Here is an 18021-nt window from a genome sequence, read left to right on the forward strand (position 1 = left end):
TGACTCCATCTTTTTGGCCTTTGACCTACAAAATTTCATTTTTATGGAATTATCCATTTACTAAAGGTGTGGATTGCAACTTTTAGATATTTCGAAGGATTATTTCTTGCAAAATTCATTTTACAGGAAGGTTGGCCACAAGAATCCAATGGTGCAAAAGGGAGTAGTTATTTGCTAGTTTGCAACTAACCCATTATTAAAATATCCCATACAATACGCATACATATACATATTTATATATAATTGTATCAAATAACTGTAAATTTAATTTTGATCTAGTTAGAATGAAATTTCTTAAATCAAATTCAGAATTAAAACCACCTATTGATGGAAATGAATAATAATTGGACTTTAATCACATGACCAATGACCAATTCATTGCCTAAAAGGGTCTTGTTCCACATTGAATCCAAATGAAAAAGTGATTGGGTATATATACTTGAGTGTTAACATCCCCAAATAGCTTAACTTTTTGGATCGGATTACAAAACACCTAGCCCGTTACACAATTGGAAACCCCAACCCTCATTTCATTTCAATTTGGGACGATTTTTGGGGAATCGATTATGAAAATGGGGACGGGGACGGGGACGGGGACGGGGGCTGCTTTGAAAAGATCGGATTACAGAACACTTGGCCCGTTACACAATTGGAAACCCCAACCCTCATTTCGTTTCAATTTGGGACGATTTTTGGGGAATCGATTATGAAAATGGGGATGGGGACAGGGGCTGCTTTGAAAAACCCGGCGAGTTTTGGGGCGGTTATGGGGGTGAAAAAATTAAATGGGAATGAGGAATGAAATCCCCGCCCCAAACCACCCCATTGCCATCCCTAGGTCCATCACAAAGGAAGAGACATTGCTGATCAAGAAGCTCGCATCGAAGGACCAAAAAACTTACTTCTTCTGTCTCAAGACCAAGAAAATGGTTACAAAACTGTCCTCAAAATCTGCATTGGCAGATAAAACTATCATCTTTAATTTCTTTTTGTTTGCATGATGTGTATAGTCAATAAGTCAGTATAGAATATACATGTATTTGTATATGGTGAAATAGGCAAAGCCATGTCCAAAGAAAGGGCTTTACTTGCAGGCCATTTCTATTGGAAAGTCATGATGAGGAGCTTGCCTCAATGCTGTCACTAGACCATTCGTTTCTGCTATGGCTTGGTTTCTCATCATCCCAATTCAAGATCTCTCTTGCATATCTAAGAGCTTCATCAACACTATCAGGCTCCAATGCCGTAACAGGTGAAACATACAAGTTGCGTCCAGTGAGGGAACGGAAGATTCCTTTGAACTTCAATGCAATATAGTGGAAAGCATGTTGAGCCAACGAAGAATTATTACCGGCAGCACTCATCACTGGATTGAAGTCATGGAACCATTCGCATTGAGTGAGGGGAACTCGTTCAATCTTCTCCTTAAGCAGGTCAAACTTGTTGAGTATCAGAAGGAAGTTCTTCTGATCAAGGGTTGGATGAGTTGCTATGCTTTCAAAGAGCTTCTTGCTCGCCAACATTTTGTTTGTAGAAACTCCACCATCATCACAGAATTCATCATAATCAGTCAAAGCCACACAATACAAGACAAGGTCAACATCTTCAAACATCTCCAGCCATTTGCAGCTTTCTCCAAGGCTGCTTGAGTGCACTCTAATGAGTTGGTACCTGCAAGAACGAAACATGAAATTGTAAGCATCCATTGGTTATATCAATAGGCCATTGCCAAATACATGGAGATATAAAATTATTAAAAGCTTGAAATAAAACATCTGCGAAAATCTTAGGATAAAAATAAATTTACTATATACTTCTAGTATTGAGTAACTCTTCTTATTTCCTATTGTTGAGATCATTATTTAGTTTTTAAAATATCAAAAAAGAGGTAAATTACAATATAGACTCATGCCATTGGTTCTAAATCTATGGATGTATAGCTTCGGTCAATAAACCATAAATTACAATAATATAGAAAACTTCAAGAACATGAAAGTATTTTCGTATTCAAGAAGAGGATAATTATACACACAAAAACAGAGAGGAGAAGGGGGAGAGGGGGGAGTAGGGTGAGAGTAAGTCATCTCAACTGCTCTTCACCCCTTTGCAATTTCGATCCCTCTCATCTCCACCCTATGTACTGTTTCTCCTCCAATTCTGATCCCTTTCTCATCTCCACTATATATTTCCAATCATCTTATAGTTAGGAAGAGAAGCAAGGACAGCTGTGTCCTATCTTAGGTTTCTCACGAACAGACACAGAAATCAGTCACCGTATGCTTCACATCCTCATCTGAGCCATGTTCTAAGTCTATTTTGTTTGGTTAGCAAAATTCATTCCTCTTATATAGATATAGTTTTTCCGTGTGTCACACCTTCATTTTTCGGTAGTTCAAAAGATGATTTCTTAATTCAACAAAGGATACTACCTATGATGCTGACTAAGAGAAGGACCAATTATTATGTAAATTGTGAGTTGTGCCATGCAGAGGTGGAGTGGAAGTTTATCTCAGTAGGAAGACCTAAGGGGGTGAATACGTCCACTTTGCTCCTTTGATTAATTTTTAGATTATTTTTAATTTTAGCAAATTTAGCATGCAATCAATCAACCAACACAATCAAATAACTAAAAATAGAGAAAAGTAGAGAAAGACCAGATTTTTACGTGGATCAACCTCAGCGAGGAAAAACTACAGAGACTTTAGTCGTCCTAAGTAAACCAATCCACTATTCTACAACAGAAATATGAATGAAAGGCTCCTTCATGTCTCATTATATAACAAATGACGAATAAGAGTAAGGCATCTTTTGTTTGCATATAGGATGATTAATGCATGAAAAATGAGAACCAACCTTAGCAAGGGATCATTCTGATCAGCGGTGCCTAAGAAGCTCTCCTGTGTTGATTTAGGAAATGTAAACTCCATGGAAGCAAGCCCATTGGATGAAGTGATACCATCAGCATACAGGATGTCCGTATCAGAGGGCTCATAATCCACCCTTAAGACATCAACAGCCTTCACATGAAAGTAGTTCGTTAAAAAAAAATATAAAAGACTTGTAATTAGCAAGACTGCATCAGAAATTAATCACATTTCATTTTATGCATTTGCCAGTATGCATTTTGAGAGCCAAATCTTCATTCTCCCAAGAAAATAAGTTGATAAGACATGAGTACTAGCAAGTAAGAAAATTGCTCTTCATTGAATCTGAAAAATTTTAGATTCGAAAGTTAAGATCCTTATCGATATCCAGTTGCCTCCCACTTTGGGAGATCATGGGATCTATTAATTGGTCCTTCCTTCTTCCAGGTTGGGAGCAGTAATCGATATGATCAACAACCAACGCCCCCCCCCCCCCCCCCCCCCCCCCCCCCGCGGGCGGCAAATAAATAACCCTACTTTTATATTTAAAAAAAATCCAATAAAAACGAAAATTTTGGAAGGTTGACTGACTATAAACATATTTCATCTTTAAACAACATAACCAAAAGCTGCCCCAACCTTCAACTTTAGCTGTCAGTTAAATAGCAATGGGCAGCTAAAGTACTTTTGTTATGTGTGTGTGTGTGCACGTTGTGTTGTTGGGGGGGGGGGGGGGGGAGGGATTGGGGGTTAAAAATAAGAAGACGTAACCAATGGACTCTAAAACCAGTGAAGAAGGATCAGAAAGTGTGATCTCACCCGATTTAAAAAATAATTAGCAGCTCCATGTAGCATGTTCAGTTCATTTCTCCGATTATATGTGGCTTGGAAAGCTCCATCCTTCCACAATTCCTCAACAAACGGTGCATATTCACGAATAGCAGCTGGAAAAACGACTTCCAAATTGCCTGCCAGCATAACTTGGATAACCCAATCGGAGAATACTGTTAATTTAGGGGTAAGGGCATAGATATTATTTTTGTCAATTTGGCCGGAGTTTCCTGTTGCCAACAAACAACAGTCAGCATCTCTTCAACATATCATATTTGTCAAGATGTTCATGCTGGATGTAATTATGTATGATTTTGATAGTTCGGCGAAAACCTTTGAAATTAATAGTACAAAACATACTCAAAATCTTACATAACATGATATTGAGGATTTTTAAGCCTGAAGCACCAAAAGATTTTAAGAACAAGATGCACTTAACTATACCTGAACATAGTTCGTATGCAGTTAACAATTTTTTCTTTTTCCTTCTCTTTTTCTCTTGGATAAAAACATAGCTAACTGTTTGATTATAATCTTTCAAAAAAGCACAGGTAGCAAGTATTAGCCTGAGCTAATCACAAAAAGAAGCAATCTTTGGCCTTAGGCATTCAGTTGACTCTAAGATCTCCCAACTTAGCACTAAAAAACAATTAGACTGAAATTTTGTTACTCCCAATTGACTACTCATTTACCAAAGTTGATTACTATCTGCCGTTCCTTTATTGGAAAAAATAAAATAAAATAAAATAGTAATAATAATTGGATTAGAAATACTTATCATTTCTTAAGCTTATATGAGGTTATGGGATCATGAGACATGTTGCTAATGTACAAATAGCATGCAAACTATCAATGATTCATAAATTTCAGCTTATATGACTTCAAGTACAGGGATACTAAAAGTCCTCGACCATGAAAGTGAAAAAGACTGAGTTACAATCTGTGAATTGGATTTATGATAATTGATAATTGGAAGAATCCATACAACTAAATGATATATTAAAGTTTTCATCTCCTGTAATAAATATATATAGAGAGAGAGAGACCTACTAGAAAAAAGAAAAACAGAGAAAAAGAAAATGATAATTTCAAGTTTGATGTGATGTTAGGAACATTTCATACAAATTTTACCACATTTTTCCTATATAGATTGAAGAAACAACACCATCTTGAAGTTGAATGGAAATAAAATTGATAAAATTCAACTTTATTTTGTACCTGAAGGATCAGATTGATCAATATGCTTTTTCCTCATTTCATTAAACCAGTCTTCCTCAAATTGTTCACGCCCCTCAAGCAGTATGCCAAGATAACCATACAAATTGCTCTGAATCATGAGTTTAATATTTTGACGCTCATCCTCAGAGAAAGGAATATTATACACAATCTTGGTCTGAAATAAGCATACAGTTTACCAAATTCACCAACTTTATCCATTTACAGCAAAAAACCAGTGCAACCTTTAATGAGGAAGGTAAATAAAGACTAATTTGAATGATAGAAAAGGCGACATGTTTACTACCAGGTTATCCACTTATATACATCCGGCATGTCTATGTGTCCATAAAGGTAAGCATACACAGCAAGGTCAAAACCATTTGAACACCTGGTTTAATGAAGCATAAAGTGAAAAGTAAACAAAGAAAGAAAACTTGCAGCCATAATTCTCTTTGCCACAAAGTATGTTCTCAGCTCACAGGGATAAATATAATTATATAATTGCTGGGCATGTTTTCGTAGTTTCATTATGTCTGTATACAAAAAAAAAATATCCCCATCAAAATCATCTATGAGGACTGCCAGAGGGCATTCATGAACTCAAAATCCAGTTGACAGAAAATCCAGTTATGAATATTCCAGAGAGCGCCAAGCAATTCAGTATTTATCATTGTTGGCAAATTTGCATATAATAAATATATATTTTTTTTTTCATAAATGAGATGATTCCACTGAAAGATAAAACAATCAGTGCAATGGATAAAGAGAGGGCATTCCCTCCTGTGCAATTCGTATAATATATATGTACATACTTCTGAAAACTACTTCCATTTTCCATGTGGTATATAAAGAATCGTAAAGAAAGCATTTTTAATCTAAATCCATATTGTTGAGAGAGAGAGAGAGAGAGAAACAGAATATATGAAAATGTATATGTTATTGAGCAAGTAATACAATAATCAATGGTGTTGATATAGGAGAAGCTACGGGAGTAGGTGAGTGACAACTCATACAATACTAACTGTACACGTGTGACAACTCATACAATACTAACTGTACACGTGTGACAACTCATACTGTACAACATGACAACTCATACAATACTATACAACACATATGATATGTGCAAAATTTGGGCTGCATTTTGTATGGTAGTAAAGAAATGACAGCATATATGTTAAAAGAACTGAAAAGGCAGAAGACTCAGAGGCTTAGTCCCTAGCATCATTTTCCTATTATATCGTTTCCCTTGGGTCCTAAAGAATTGGAAGAAGGAATAGGAAAAAAAAAAAAAAAAATGTACGTTTTGGCGAGCAACGGCCACTGGTTACACCTGTATTCAACCTGTCAATTAAGAGTCAACCCTCTAAATTATCATGCTCTCTCTCTCTCTCCAATTGCAAATATTTTAAGGATTTAACATATTTTCTCTCATTAGTAAAAGACTGGAAGTGTCTACTGTCACTGTTGTCTATTGGGCACTCTGTAGATTAAGACAACCAAAGACAATTTTCCAACTACTTGTGTCAGCTAAATGAATCGTATTTTTCCATTCCACTCCATCTAAGGCCATGGTCTCTGCCAAACCATCATCATCATCATCCTTGCCTTTATCCCATATGGATGGGATCTCTATCAAACCATATGTTATCATATTTGTCCTTACTAACTCTACCCACCTAAGAAGCATGGACATGGACATGATACGTCACGAATGCACCAACACGTCAAATTCTAATAAGTAGAACATGGACACAGCGTGAACATAGCTAATATAAATATAAATTTTCAGTTATATCAATCAATAAGACAATTATAGAACTTTAATTAATTTATTATTTCTATATTAAAGTTACATCAGTAAGAAGATAAAACTATTCGAATATAAAAACACATATATTATATTATATATAATATTAATCTTCTATCATGTCATTATAGTTACGTTTTTGTTCATTACATATTGTAACATGTGTTTAATATTGTTGAAATATATGTATTATTACTATTATTATTTTTATTTTTATTAGCTATTTTCAGCCTTTTATTAGGTGTTTTATGTAAGATCCCTATTATCATAGGATCACGTAGATAAAATCTCCGTAATCATGGGATCACATAGATAAGATCCCCATAATCATGGGATCACGTAGATTTTGGCATATTTCTTGTTTTCTTTGATTTGGTTTCCTTTCTTTATACCCTATTCTTGTATATAAATATAACTCTTGGCTCTCGGTTTGTGTAAGCCAAAACCCAAAACTTCTTCTTTTTGGTATCAGAGCAAAACAAAAACCTTCGCCTTCCCATCTTCCTCCCCAACGCCGCCACCTTCTCTCTCCCTCTCTCCATTTTCCCTCACATCTGGCGCACCTCCATCTCCTTCCAGCCCTTGTGCCGGACCCCTCAGGTAACCCTATGTTTTTTACTCCTTTTTTAGGAGAATTCCCTTAGGTTTTTTATGACCTAAGGGTCCTTCTGATGATTTTTTTCTTTGTGGGCGGCCAGTGTTTGTTCGGCAGCATATTTGGAGGAAAGCTTTCCGGCCTTATTTTTTTCTCTTTCCTTCTACTTTAACTTGTGGACCAGCCTTATTTTAGTACTATGACTGATTCTAGTAGCCAAAAGGACACTTTATCCTCAGTCCAACATACTTTATCTTCGGCACATCATACTCCGGCACAGCGGGTTACTAGTGTGCTCTTGAATAGGCGCAACTTCGTATCTTGGTCCTGTTCTCTTCAACTCTATATTGGAGGGAAAGGGAAAACTGGTTGGCTTTTGGGTTTAGTCAAGGAACTGGAAAAGACGGATACTAAATATATTGCATGGGATATGGACAGGTGCACCATTCTAGGTTGGATCTTCAACTCAATGGAGGAGCGTATCTATAATATGTTCATATTTCACACATCCGTTTTTCGTCCATGGTAAAGCCTTAACAAGATGTATGCCCATTCCCGCAATGATGCTCGTATCTTTAAACTCTATCAGAAGATTGCTCATGCATCTCAAGAGACACTCAAGTTGTCAGTATCAGAGTATTTTGGGTACCTCCAGTCTAGGTGAGAAGAATTAGCACAGTATGAACCCTTCTTCGATTTCTCTGAAGAAGCTGAAAATCTTTTGGTCAAGAGACTGGACCGCTAGCATACCTACCAGTTTTTATTGGTTTACGATCTGAGTATGATGCTCTTAGAACTCAAATCATAAACACCTCTCCTATACCTGATTTATATGATGCCTTCGCTACTGCTAACCATGAGGAGCATAGACGTAAGATTTCTCAGCCAATAGCTTTACCAAAGACTCCAGTTGATCAAATGGCTCTTTCTGCTACTTCTAGACTTTCAAAGGGAAAGGTTATTTGTCAACATTGTGGAGCCACGGGTCATGTAAAGGATCGTTGCTTTAAGCTTCATCTCGAGCTAAAGCAAAAAATTTCTCGTAATCATTCTTCTGGCCGTAGCCACACTGTTGCAATAGCCGATACTATTGGTGGGTATACTAGTCCACGGATTGTCCCTCCTGCTTCAACTCCTCCAAGACCATCTTTTTAGGACTTCAATCAGTTAAGTCCCAGATTGGTCAGCTTCAGGAGCAGTTCGGAGCTTTATCTACCAGGGCTAGCTCTTCTATTCCCACGGCTACTATAGCTACAGGTACTCCTTCAGCTTTTCATGTTAAAGCGGGAAAACGTACTTGGGTTCTGGATTCCGGAGCCAATGATCACATGACTGTTGAGTTGTCATTATATTCTACTCCCGTTACCCCTGTTAATCATACTGTTAGTCTAGCCGATGGGTCAACCACCATTATTCGTAGTAAAGGAGATGTTCATCTATCCCCTGATATTATTTTGCCATCTGTTCTTCATGTTCCTAACTTTGCATTTAATCTTCAATCTGTTAGCAAACTTGCCAAATCACTAAACTGTGCAGTGATTTTCTTTCCTCATTACTATGTTTTACAAGACCTGTGTTCGAAGAGGATTTTTGGTAGGGGATATGAGCACGATGGCCTCTACTACTTTAGGGATCCTCCACTTGCCTCAAGCCTCTGTTCTTCCAGTTTTTAGGTCTTATGATTTTTCTTTTCAGACTTTAAATTTATGGCATGCTCGCCTTAGGCATGTAAACTTTCAGTATTTATGTCTGTTTTTCCCTTCATTAATAACGGCTTGTAAGGATAATAAGTTTCAATGTGAAATTTGTAAGCTTTTTAAACATAATAGAACCAGTTATATTTCTCATATGCATCGTGCAACTAGTATGTTTGATCTCATACATTCTGATGTGTAGGGTCCTTCTCCTGTTACTGCTTTTTCGGGGCATTGTTATTATGTCACATTCATTAATGATTATTCCCGCTGCACATAGGTATATTTACTTAAAAAGAAATCTGAAGTTTTTCCCTTGTTCACTCAATTTCTCTAAATGATCAAAACTCAATATAAAACTGTTGTTAGGAATATTAGGTCTGACAATGGTACGAGTTTCGGTCTCAACTTAACCAATAGGGTATTCTTCATCAACTTACTTTTCGATATACCCCTTAACAGAATGGTGTGGCAGAGCATAAAAACCGCCAACTAATGTCAGTTGTTCGATGTCTTTTAAGTGGTGTGAATGTGCCAAAGTCATACTAGCATGTGGCGGTTCTTACAGCTACTTTTCTCATTAATCGTACCCCTAGTAGAGTATTAAACGGTAAGGCCCCTTACAAGTTCTTCAGCCTGATATTACTCTTTCTTCCATCATACCTCGAGTGTTTGGATGTACATGTTTTGTTCAGAATCGTTGCCCTTCTCATACTAAACTTGATGACAAGGCCATTAAATGTATCTTTTTATGATACTCTTTAATGTTAAAAGGTTACCAGTGTTATGATCCTTTACACAAACACATGTATCACTCTCTTGATGTCACCTTTCATGAGCATACCCCTTTTATGGTTCTAACACTATCTTGCACGAAACTTTTACTCCCGATCAAGAGGCTTCTCCTCTTGCTCGTCCTCTTCCTATTTTTCAAGAAGAGTCTACTTTTGTGGTTTCCTCACCCCTTTTGCAGGTGTATACTCGCCGCCCTCGTGCTCCGCCTCCACTACCTTCATCCTCCTCATATACAGGTTCAAGTACATCTCCTCTCTCTCCTTTACATTACCCTGACCCTGTTCCTGAGTCTCGATATCCTACTTGGGACCGCAAACCCCCTGCTCAATTTGGATTCGCTTGTAGTACTGATCATCCTACTTCGCAATATATCTCTTATGATGGTCTTTCAGGGTCTCACTAAGCCTTTCTAGGCAAACTTGATTCCATTTCCATTCCCAGAAATGTCTCTGAGGCTCTCCAGAATCCCGATTGGATATCTGCTATGATGGTAGAAATGGATGCTTTGCAACAAAATAAAACATGGGAGCTTGTATCTCTCCCTCCTGCTAAAAGACTGTTGGTTGCAAATGGGTATTCAGTGTTAAATATTTGGCCGATGGCTCATCGGTATAAGGCCCGTTTGGTGGCCAAAGGGTTTACTCAAATTATTGGTAAAGACTTTCATGATACCTTCGCTCCAGTGGCTAAATTAACCTCAGTTCATTTACTTGTCTCCTTGGCTACCTCTCATAATTGACGTCTTCATCAGCTTGATGTGAAGAATGCTTTCCTTAATAGTGATCTTGAGACTAATTATATGGATCCTACACTCGATTTTTGGGCTGAAGGGGAGTATGCTGAAAAGGTCTGTCGATTACAGAAGTCTTTGTATGGGTTAAAACAATCTCCCAGAGCTTGGTTCAATTACTTTAATGATGTAATTCTATCCATAGAGTTTGTTAGATGCCATTCTGACCATACGTGTTTTATCCACCGTTCTTCGACTGGTCGATGTATCATTCTTCTTGTCTATATTGGTGATATCATCATTATTGGCAATGACATCCCTGGGATTGCTCAAGTAAAGCTTTAATTGGCTAAAGCTTTTGATTTGAACGACCTTGGGCAGCTCATATATTTCTTGGGAATTGAGGTTGCTAGATCTAAGCAGGGTATCTCTTTACCACAAAGAAAGTATGTCTTGGATCTTCTTCAAGACACGAGTACACTTGGGTGTAAACCTACTTCCACTCCTATGGATCCTAATCTAAAGATCTCGGCTGAGTCTGGAGATCTCCTTTGTGATCCCTCACAGTATCAGCGCTTGGTAGGAAGATTGATTTGTCTTACCAACTCCCGTCCTAATTTGGCTTTTGCGGTTAGTATTGTGAGTCAGTTTATGCATGCTCCTCGTACAACTCATATGGATGCGGTATATAATATTCTTCGATATCTTAAGTCCTGACCTAGACTTTGATTATTGTATTCTTCTAGCAGGTAGGTTGGGCTATCCTGTTTCAGTGATGCAGACTATATTGGGTCCAAGACTGACAGACGTTTCACATCTGGCTTCTATACTTTCTATGGAGATTATCTTATATCCTGGAAAAATAAGAAACAACCTGTAGTTTTGAGATCTTCAGCAGAGGCTGAGTATCGTGCCTTGGCCCATGGTACTTATGAGATTCTCTGGCTTCGATATTTCTTAGAGGAGCCAGAGCTAAGTGAAAAACAGTCCTCAAACTTGTTTTGTGATAATAAGTCAACAATCATGCTTGCTTCAGATTCTGTTCTTCATGAGAAGACAAAACATATAGAGGTGGACATTTATTTTATCAAAGAGAAGGTTTGTTCAGGAATTATCAAGTTGTGCTTTGTTCGGTCCTCTAATCAGTCGACAGATGTGTTCACCAAATCCGTTGGTCCATCTTTGCTTCATTCCTCGATTACCAAGATGGGTTTGATTGATATCTTCACTCCAGCTTGAGGGGGAGTGTTGAAATATCTGTATTATTATTATTTTTATTTTTATTAACTGTTTTCAACCTTTTATTAGGTGTTTTATGTAAGATCCTTATTATCATAGGATCACGTAGATAAAATCCCCATAACTATGGGATCACGTAGATAAGATCCCCATAATCATGGGTTCACGTAGATTTTCGCATATTTCTTGTTTTTCTTTGATTTGGTTTCCTTTCTTTTACCCTATTCTTGTATATAAAGATAGCTCTTGGCTCTAGGTTTGAGTAAGCCAAAACCCAAAACTTCTTCTTTTAATATCAATTTTTTAAAGAAAATAAGGTTGGATACTTTGAGGTATATTCATAATGATGTTTCCAAGACTGTTATGTGTTAAATTTATAAAAGATGAAAAGTGTGTGACATATTGGTCGGCTGTCCGAAATGTGTTGAAAAATGTTCGAAATATGTCAGCCAAGTGTCCAAGACATGTCGGCCAAGTGTCTGAACTGATAAAAATTATTTTTAAATTATGGACACAACTATGAAGCGTCAGACACGTGTCCAAGAGTGTCCATGAAGTGTCCGTGTCCGACACAGTATCTGACATGGACATGGCACCCTTTTAGAAGTGTCCGCACTTCTTAGCTACCCACGTTAACTACGGTCTTCCTCTTCTCCTAATATTACCCTCAATGTACACTGTGCTACTCTTCCTAATTGGCGCACTTGAAACTCTTTTGTGCACATGTCCAAACACTTTTAAGTCTTAACTGATTTTCTCTCATTTTATCTCCAATTGGTAGTATTCCAACCATCTCATGAATGTGCCCATTTCTATTTCTACCCTTTCTAGTCTTACCGCGCATGTATCTTAACATTCATATTTTCACCACACTCACTTTATGCATATATTGTTTCCTAGCTGCCCAACATTTTGTCCCATAAAGTATGACTGGTCTAATATTCTAGATGCACTCCTCCATCTAACCCATCGTGCCTTGATTCTATGCTTAACAACAGATCCAATTTCTTCTTCATTATGAATAATTGAACTTAAAAAATGAAAATATTCATTTTTTATACCTCTTGATTCTCAATTTTCTCTACAGTCTCATTTACATTTCTAGATTTACTAAAGTTACACTCCATATATTTTGTTCTATTTCTACTTATCTTAAGCCCTTTTAATTTTAGTGTTGCTTAAATTTAGTGCTACTCTCCAAAGCTCCAATTTGGCATTAACTCCTTCTCTAGTCTCATCGATTAAAACAATATTATCAACAAATAACATACACCACGGAATCTGATCTTCAATGTGTGTTGTCAACTCATCCATAAGGCAAAAAGGTATGGGCGTAATGCTGACCCTTGATGTAATCCTACAGTAATTGAAAATTAACTTGTTTCCCCTACATTTGTTCTAACTATAATCACTAGATCAAGACTGATCTATGTATTAAACAACCATTTAATACCCTTAGTAATTTTAATGCAAGTGCCATGAAAATTTAAGGTAAGGTGGTCCATGAGGAGAACATTAATGCTCCGTTTGGTTGGAAGGATGGAAGGGAGAGGGAAAGGTATGGATGAGGCATCCCTAGGGAAGGGAAGGTGTCTCCCTAATTTTTTGTTTGGTTGAATGGAATGGATAGTAGAAAGGATGGATGACTGAAAAAATAAATAAATAAATAAATAAATAATTGTTTGGTTGGGAGGAAGGGAAAGAGGTTTTATATTCTTTTTACCAATAAACCCTCATTATATAAAATTATAAAAATTAGATATCCATTCCAAATTTTTGGGAAGGTTAAAAATGGAAATTACTGATTATTCCTTATTTCTCTCTCCTTTTCATCCCTAGTTGCTTTCGCCCTCTTTTCCCTTCCCTCCAACGAAACACTAAAAAACTCTTCTATACCCCCCACATCCATCCCTCCTCATTCCATCCCTCCAACCAAACACAGCATAAGAGATATACAATTAGCAGGTTCATACGTTGAGCATGGGTGATCATGGAGCAAAACAAATTTTCATTGGCATGGTACTGTTCTAGCACAAGAGTCTTTATACTATTTTATCACATGTAGGCAAATAAATTTCCCTAGTCACACTTTCTTTAGAATAATTTTTTTCTACTTTTTTAAATTTTTAATATCAAAACAAAAATGTATGGGAAGAAAAAGAATATATTTTTGTCTACAAATTCTAAACAAAAAATGAGTTTGCCTAAACACATCTATAATATTTTTTTCCATTTTATTATGTAGAATTTTTTTAATTATTCAAACAAAAAATCGAATTTAAAAACTACGGTATTAAAAGAAGAATTTTTGGGTTTTGGCTTACTCAAACCGAGAGCCAAGAGTTATATTTATTTACAAGAATAGGGTACAAAGAAAGGAAACCAAATAAAAGAAAAACAGGAAATATGCCAAAATCTACGTGATCCCATGATTACGGAAATCTTATCTACGTGATTCCATGATTACGGGGATCTTATCTACGTGATCACTTGGGATCTTATCTACTTGATCCCTTGATAATAGGGATCTTACATAAAACAACTAATAATAATAATACAGATATTTCAACAGTATTTATATTGATGCATTCAACAGTATTTATATTGATGCATTATTTTATGGTTAAGGATATGTTTTGATGCAAGATGGGAAGAAAATAGATCACGCCTTGAGATAATTGAAGCCATGTAAATAAAACTATTCTAGAGTTCTACCTTGGACCCACAGGTTCAAAGTCACTAAAACTACAATGGCCAAGTGTAGCGACTAAAAAGTCTGATCCTAGTGGATTGGGGTTATAAAGTGGGATCCTCAAAATTGCATCAATCCCTCTAGTGACAACAGATTGAATTGTATTAATTTGATATGGGTAACCAAGGGATAATAACAACTATAAGTTTTCCGTAGCACAGATCATCCTACTAATAGTTGCATATTAAATGTTTTAGGTTGCATCAACCCTTTTTATAAAAACTTCAAGTCGGGTGTGGTTGCAACTGTAGTTGTAAACTTGTAATAGCATATCACACACTCAAGTATGATTAGTCACTTTGTGCAAAAAAATGTTAAAAGGTTATGTTTGACCCACTCTAAACATCCTACATAGGTGAGACATGTATTGGCCAATGGCCTTTTCTTAGTGTATGACTTGTGTGCATGCATGACTAGAACTATCGTGTTCTTTTATGCATTCACAATTATCATTGTTGCTACCATGACATCATACTAGTATAACATTGGCAAAAGGGTAGTTTTCTTAACTAATTACTTTAATCACATAATTGTTAAAGAGATCAGGGGTGATCACCGTGAAAAGGCAACTTTTTTAGTATATATTTATGTATTGAGTTATGAACTTATGTTTGCTAAGTCTTTCAAGTAATCAAGGAAACTAGCATTTTCTCGCAAATGGAGTTCATTAAGTTTTAGTGGGTATATTAGTTCAGTTGGGACTAGTTTTTGTGAGAGTGGAATTTGTAGCGAGGACCTATATAATGACATTAAAGGTATAATTCATTTAGTTCAAAATTTGTACTAAATTTTCTTCAATCCCAAATCCAAGGCGCCGATTTGGTGCCACCAAACATAGCATAAATGAATTTCACAAATGTATAAATTTTATGAGTTCTGAACCTTTTTTTTCCCAGGAAAATGGGTTCATGTGTAGGAGATGATTTTTAGTTTTTTTATTTTTCCTTTCTTATAATCATCAATGATTAAGTTGCATATTCATGTGATCTATTATTTATTCTTCTCCAATTGAAGTTCTTTTTAGATTTCATGCCTTGCAAATCTGGTTCTTATGGAAGCATAGTAAAATACCAAAATGTTGTGTGACTATAACGAATGTAATGTAATTATCTATTTGGTATTCACAAATTTTAAGAAAACAATAAATGAATGGATAACAATGAAAAGAAAAAAGTCATATCTTTCTGATTATGTGATACCTGTTTGAATATGGTACTTGTCCCAGATTTATCATGACCAACTAGAAGAAGTTTATTGAGTGTTTTCTGGTCAATGAAGTTCAGAACAACTCTATGAGCAAGATTTTCTTTTTCTTCCACACAAGGATTCACAGACTCAGGAGGAATTGGCAAAGACAAGAGCGCACAAAATAGCTTGATTCCAGTCTGGAAAGAAAGTTTGTTGAGCATATTTGAATGTCTGATGATTAAGATGAAATATAAAAAACAAACATGCAAAAGGAAAACCAGATTCACAATCACCTTGTCCCATATTCGCCCCCTCAAATTATTCTGTCCCTCTTCCTGATAGGTCCCATCAGCACTCACCCAAAAGTGAGTGCTTCCTTCGCAATGGATTCTTGCCAACTGTACGATTCCACAGAATGGTGAAAAATTTATACATTTTCAAATTTACACTTACATAACTAGATCATGTCAGCAAAACAACCTGCAGCATCCAGAGCTCTGCTTTTGTAATCTCCCGGTTATTTATTAATATATTTGTGTTTCCATTGCTAGCATCCTGCATGATGGGATTACCAACAGCCAGTTGGGGGCTTATAATCTGACAAGGCTTCTGCCCTTCCTGTTTGAATAAGCCAAGTACATTATTTTAATCATGAGTCCATGACATAACAAAATTTAAGTTTCAGAGAAAGAAGTTTTAGTAGAATTTGATGCTCACCTTTCCCCAAAGCCCAGACACCTTATCATACCAATACTTTCCCGGTTTTAACTTTTTTGGTGGGTTTTGACAGTTTTGCAATGAAGCCAACTCTTCGTGACAAAGGGGCTTGCCATTCACACAAACAAGCTCAGGTGCTAGCTGATTTGCTTCACATGATACCTCAGATCTCATTATCAGTTTTACTTCCATATCTGTAAGCAGCCTCTTAAGCATCCGGGAAAATTTCCCAAGGGTCCCCCGCTTTGACTCATCAATTGGCAAACCGATGCAAGTAATGCATTTTCTTCCTTCAGGCATCGATCCCATTGCTCTTAGCACACAATTGGCACAATACTTTGCATCACAAACTATGCAAACCTCCTTTTTAGTGAACCGGCTTCCTTTAGAGCATCGACGACATAACCCTTTCATCACATTAGTTTTACTCCCCTTTCTTTCTTGGATGATTTCCAGCTCAGCGTGATCATTTTCATCAGGAACTACATAACTTGGTTCCGGACAATGGAAAGTTACAATCGAAGTCCTGTTGACATGACAGGGAGTTTCATCAATGCAATTCTCATTTTTGCAAGAAGAAGCCTCTGAGGAAGTCCGGCATATCAATGGGGATTTGTTCAAATCCCAACCCACCTCGCCATCATCTTGTAAAGCCCCAACATCCGAGCTTCCTGATAACTCATGGGAATCTTCAGGACCATCAGAAAACCCCAATGTACCAGAACTTCCAGTTCCATCAGCTACATTGGGTGCTGCATATTCATCACCTTCTGTCAAACTTAACGCAGTCGACCTATACATCACTTTTAGTGATTTACATGATAGGGCATCATCATCAGAGAATGCAACCTCACTCGAACCAAAAAATTCACCCGAATGGCCCCTTGAATTTTGCCACACGGTAACTCCAGACCTTAATTTTGACTCCATTGACGATTTCTTGTTCAAGGGATCACTCTTCTTTGCAATTGGTGGAATAATTGGCAATAACAAATTAGAATTCGACAAGGAAACTCGGGCAGCGACAGGAATAGAGTCAATATCCACCGGAACTGCCCGGGGAATATCATAGGTGACTGGTGGACCACTGTACTCCACCGTGAACGAATACTCAGCACTGTACTCATCACCATCATATTCATTGCCATCCCTAGCTGAAACAGGTAAAAACAATTTCAGAAGGCTAGTCATCTTTGCTACTTCAATCCAAAGGTGGGTTGAAACCTAAACCCTAATTTCAAACCCCTCAGAAATCATCAAAAATTGAACATTAACTCTCTCAAAAATTGAACATAAACTCTCTCTCTCTCTCTCTAACAATTCTTAAGAGGAGTGAAATGGATATAATTTGGCTGAAACCTAAACCCTAATTTCAAACCCCTGTGAATAAAAAATCATCAAAATTTGATCTTAAACTATCTCTCTCTCTCTCTCTTTCCTGATCTAAAAATTAAGCAAAACACACGATATACTACTTTTTCAATACTTGAGAGAAGCGAAATGGAAATCATGTGAAGAATGAAAAATACTAATATAAAAATAGACTGAAACTTGGAATTATTATAGAAAATGGAATGTGGTTTGGTCA

The 18021-nt window shown here is 36.8% G+C and overlaps 1 protein-coding gene across 1 annotated transcript; it reads right to left on the reverse strand.

The window, feature by feature from the left end:
- Window positions 1-896: 896 nt before the first annotated feature.
- On the reverse strand, window positions 897-18021 carry LOC132300737 (extra-large guanine nucleotide-binding protein 1-like). Its single transcript, XM_059797951.1, has 8 exons — window positions 16434-18021; window positions 16197-16334; window positions 16010-16114; window positions 15728-15913; window positions 4914-5088; window positions 3684-3925; window positions 2854-3017; window positions 897-1671 (listed from the first exon to the last, which is right to left on the reverse strand). The coding sequence occupies exons 1-8, from the start codon at window positions 17622-17624 to the stop codon at window positions 1113-1115; spliced, it is 2760 nt and encodes a 919-aa protein (XP_059653934.1). The 5' UTR covers window positions 17625-18021; the 3' UTR covers window positions 897-1112.

This window comes from Cornus florida, unplaced genomic scaffold (assembly GCF_030987335.1).
Source record: "Cornus florida cultivar Cherokee Brave unplaced genomic scaffold, ASM3098733v1 CherokeeBrave_3.0.0_Hap2_Chr03, whole genome shotgun sequence".
NCBI classification, from domain to species: Eukaryota; Viridiplantae; Streptophyta; class Magnoliopsida; order Cornales; family Cornaceae; genus Cornus; species Cornus florida.

Coding starts and splice junctions, on each gene's coding strand:
- LOC132300737 (XM_059797951.1), bottom strand. CDS start 17,624: ATGACTAGCCTTCTGAAATTGTTTTTACCTGTTTCAGCTAGGGATGGC. Junction 15,914..16,009: donor GGGGGCGAATATGGGACAAG/GTGATTGTGAAT, acceptor CTTTCTTTCCAG/ACTGGAATCAAGCTATTTTG. Junction 3,018..3,683: donor CTAATTATTTTTTAAATCGG/GTGAGATCACAC, acceptor TTTCATGTGAAG/GCTGTTGATGTCTTAAGGGT.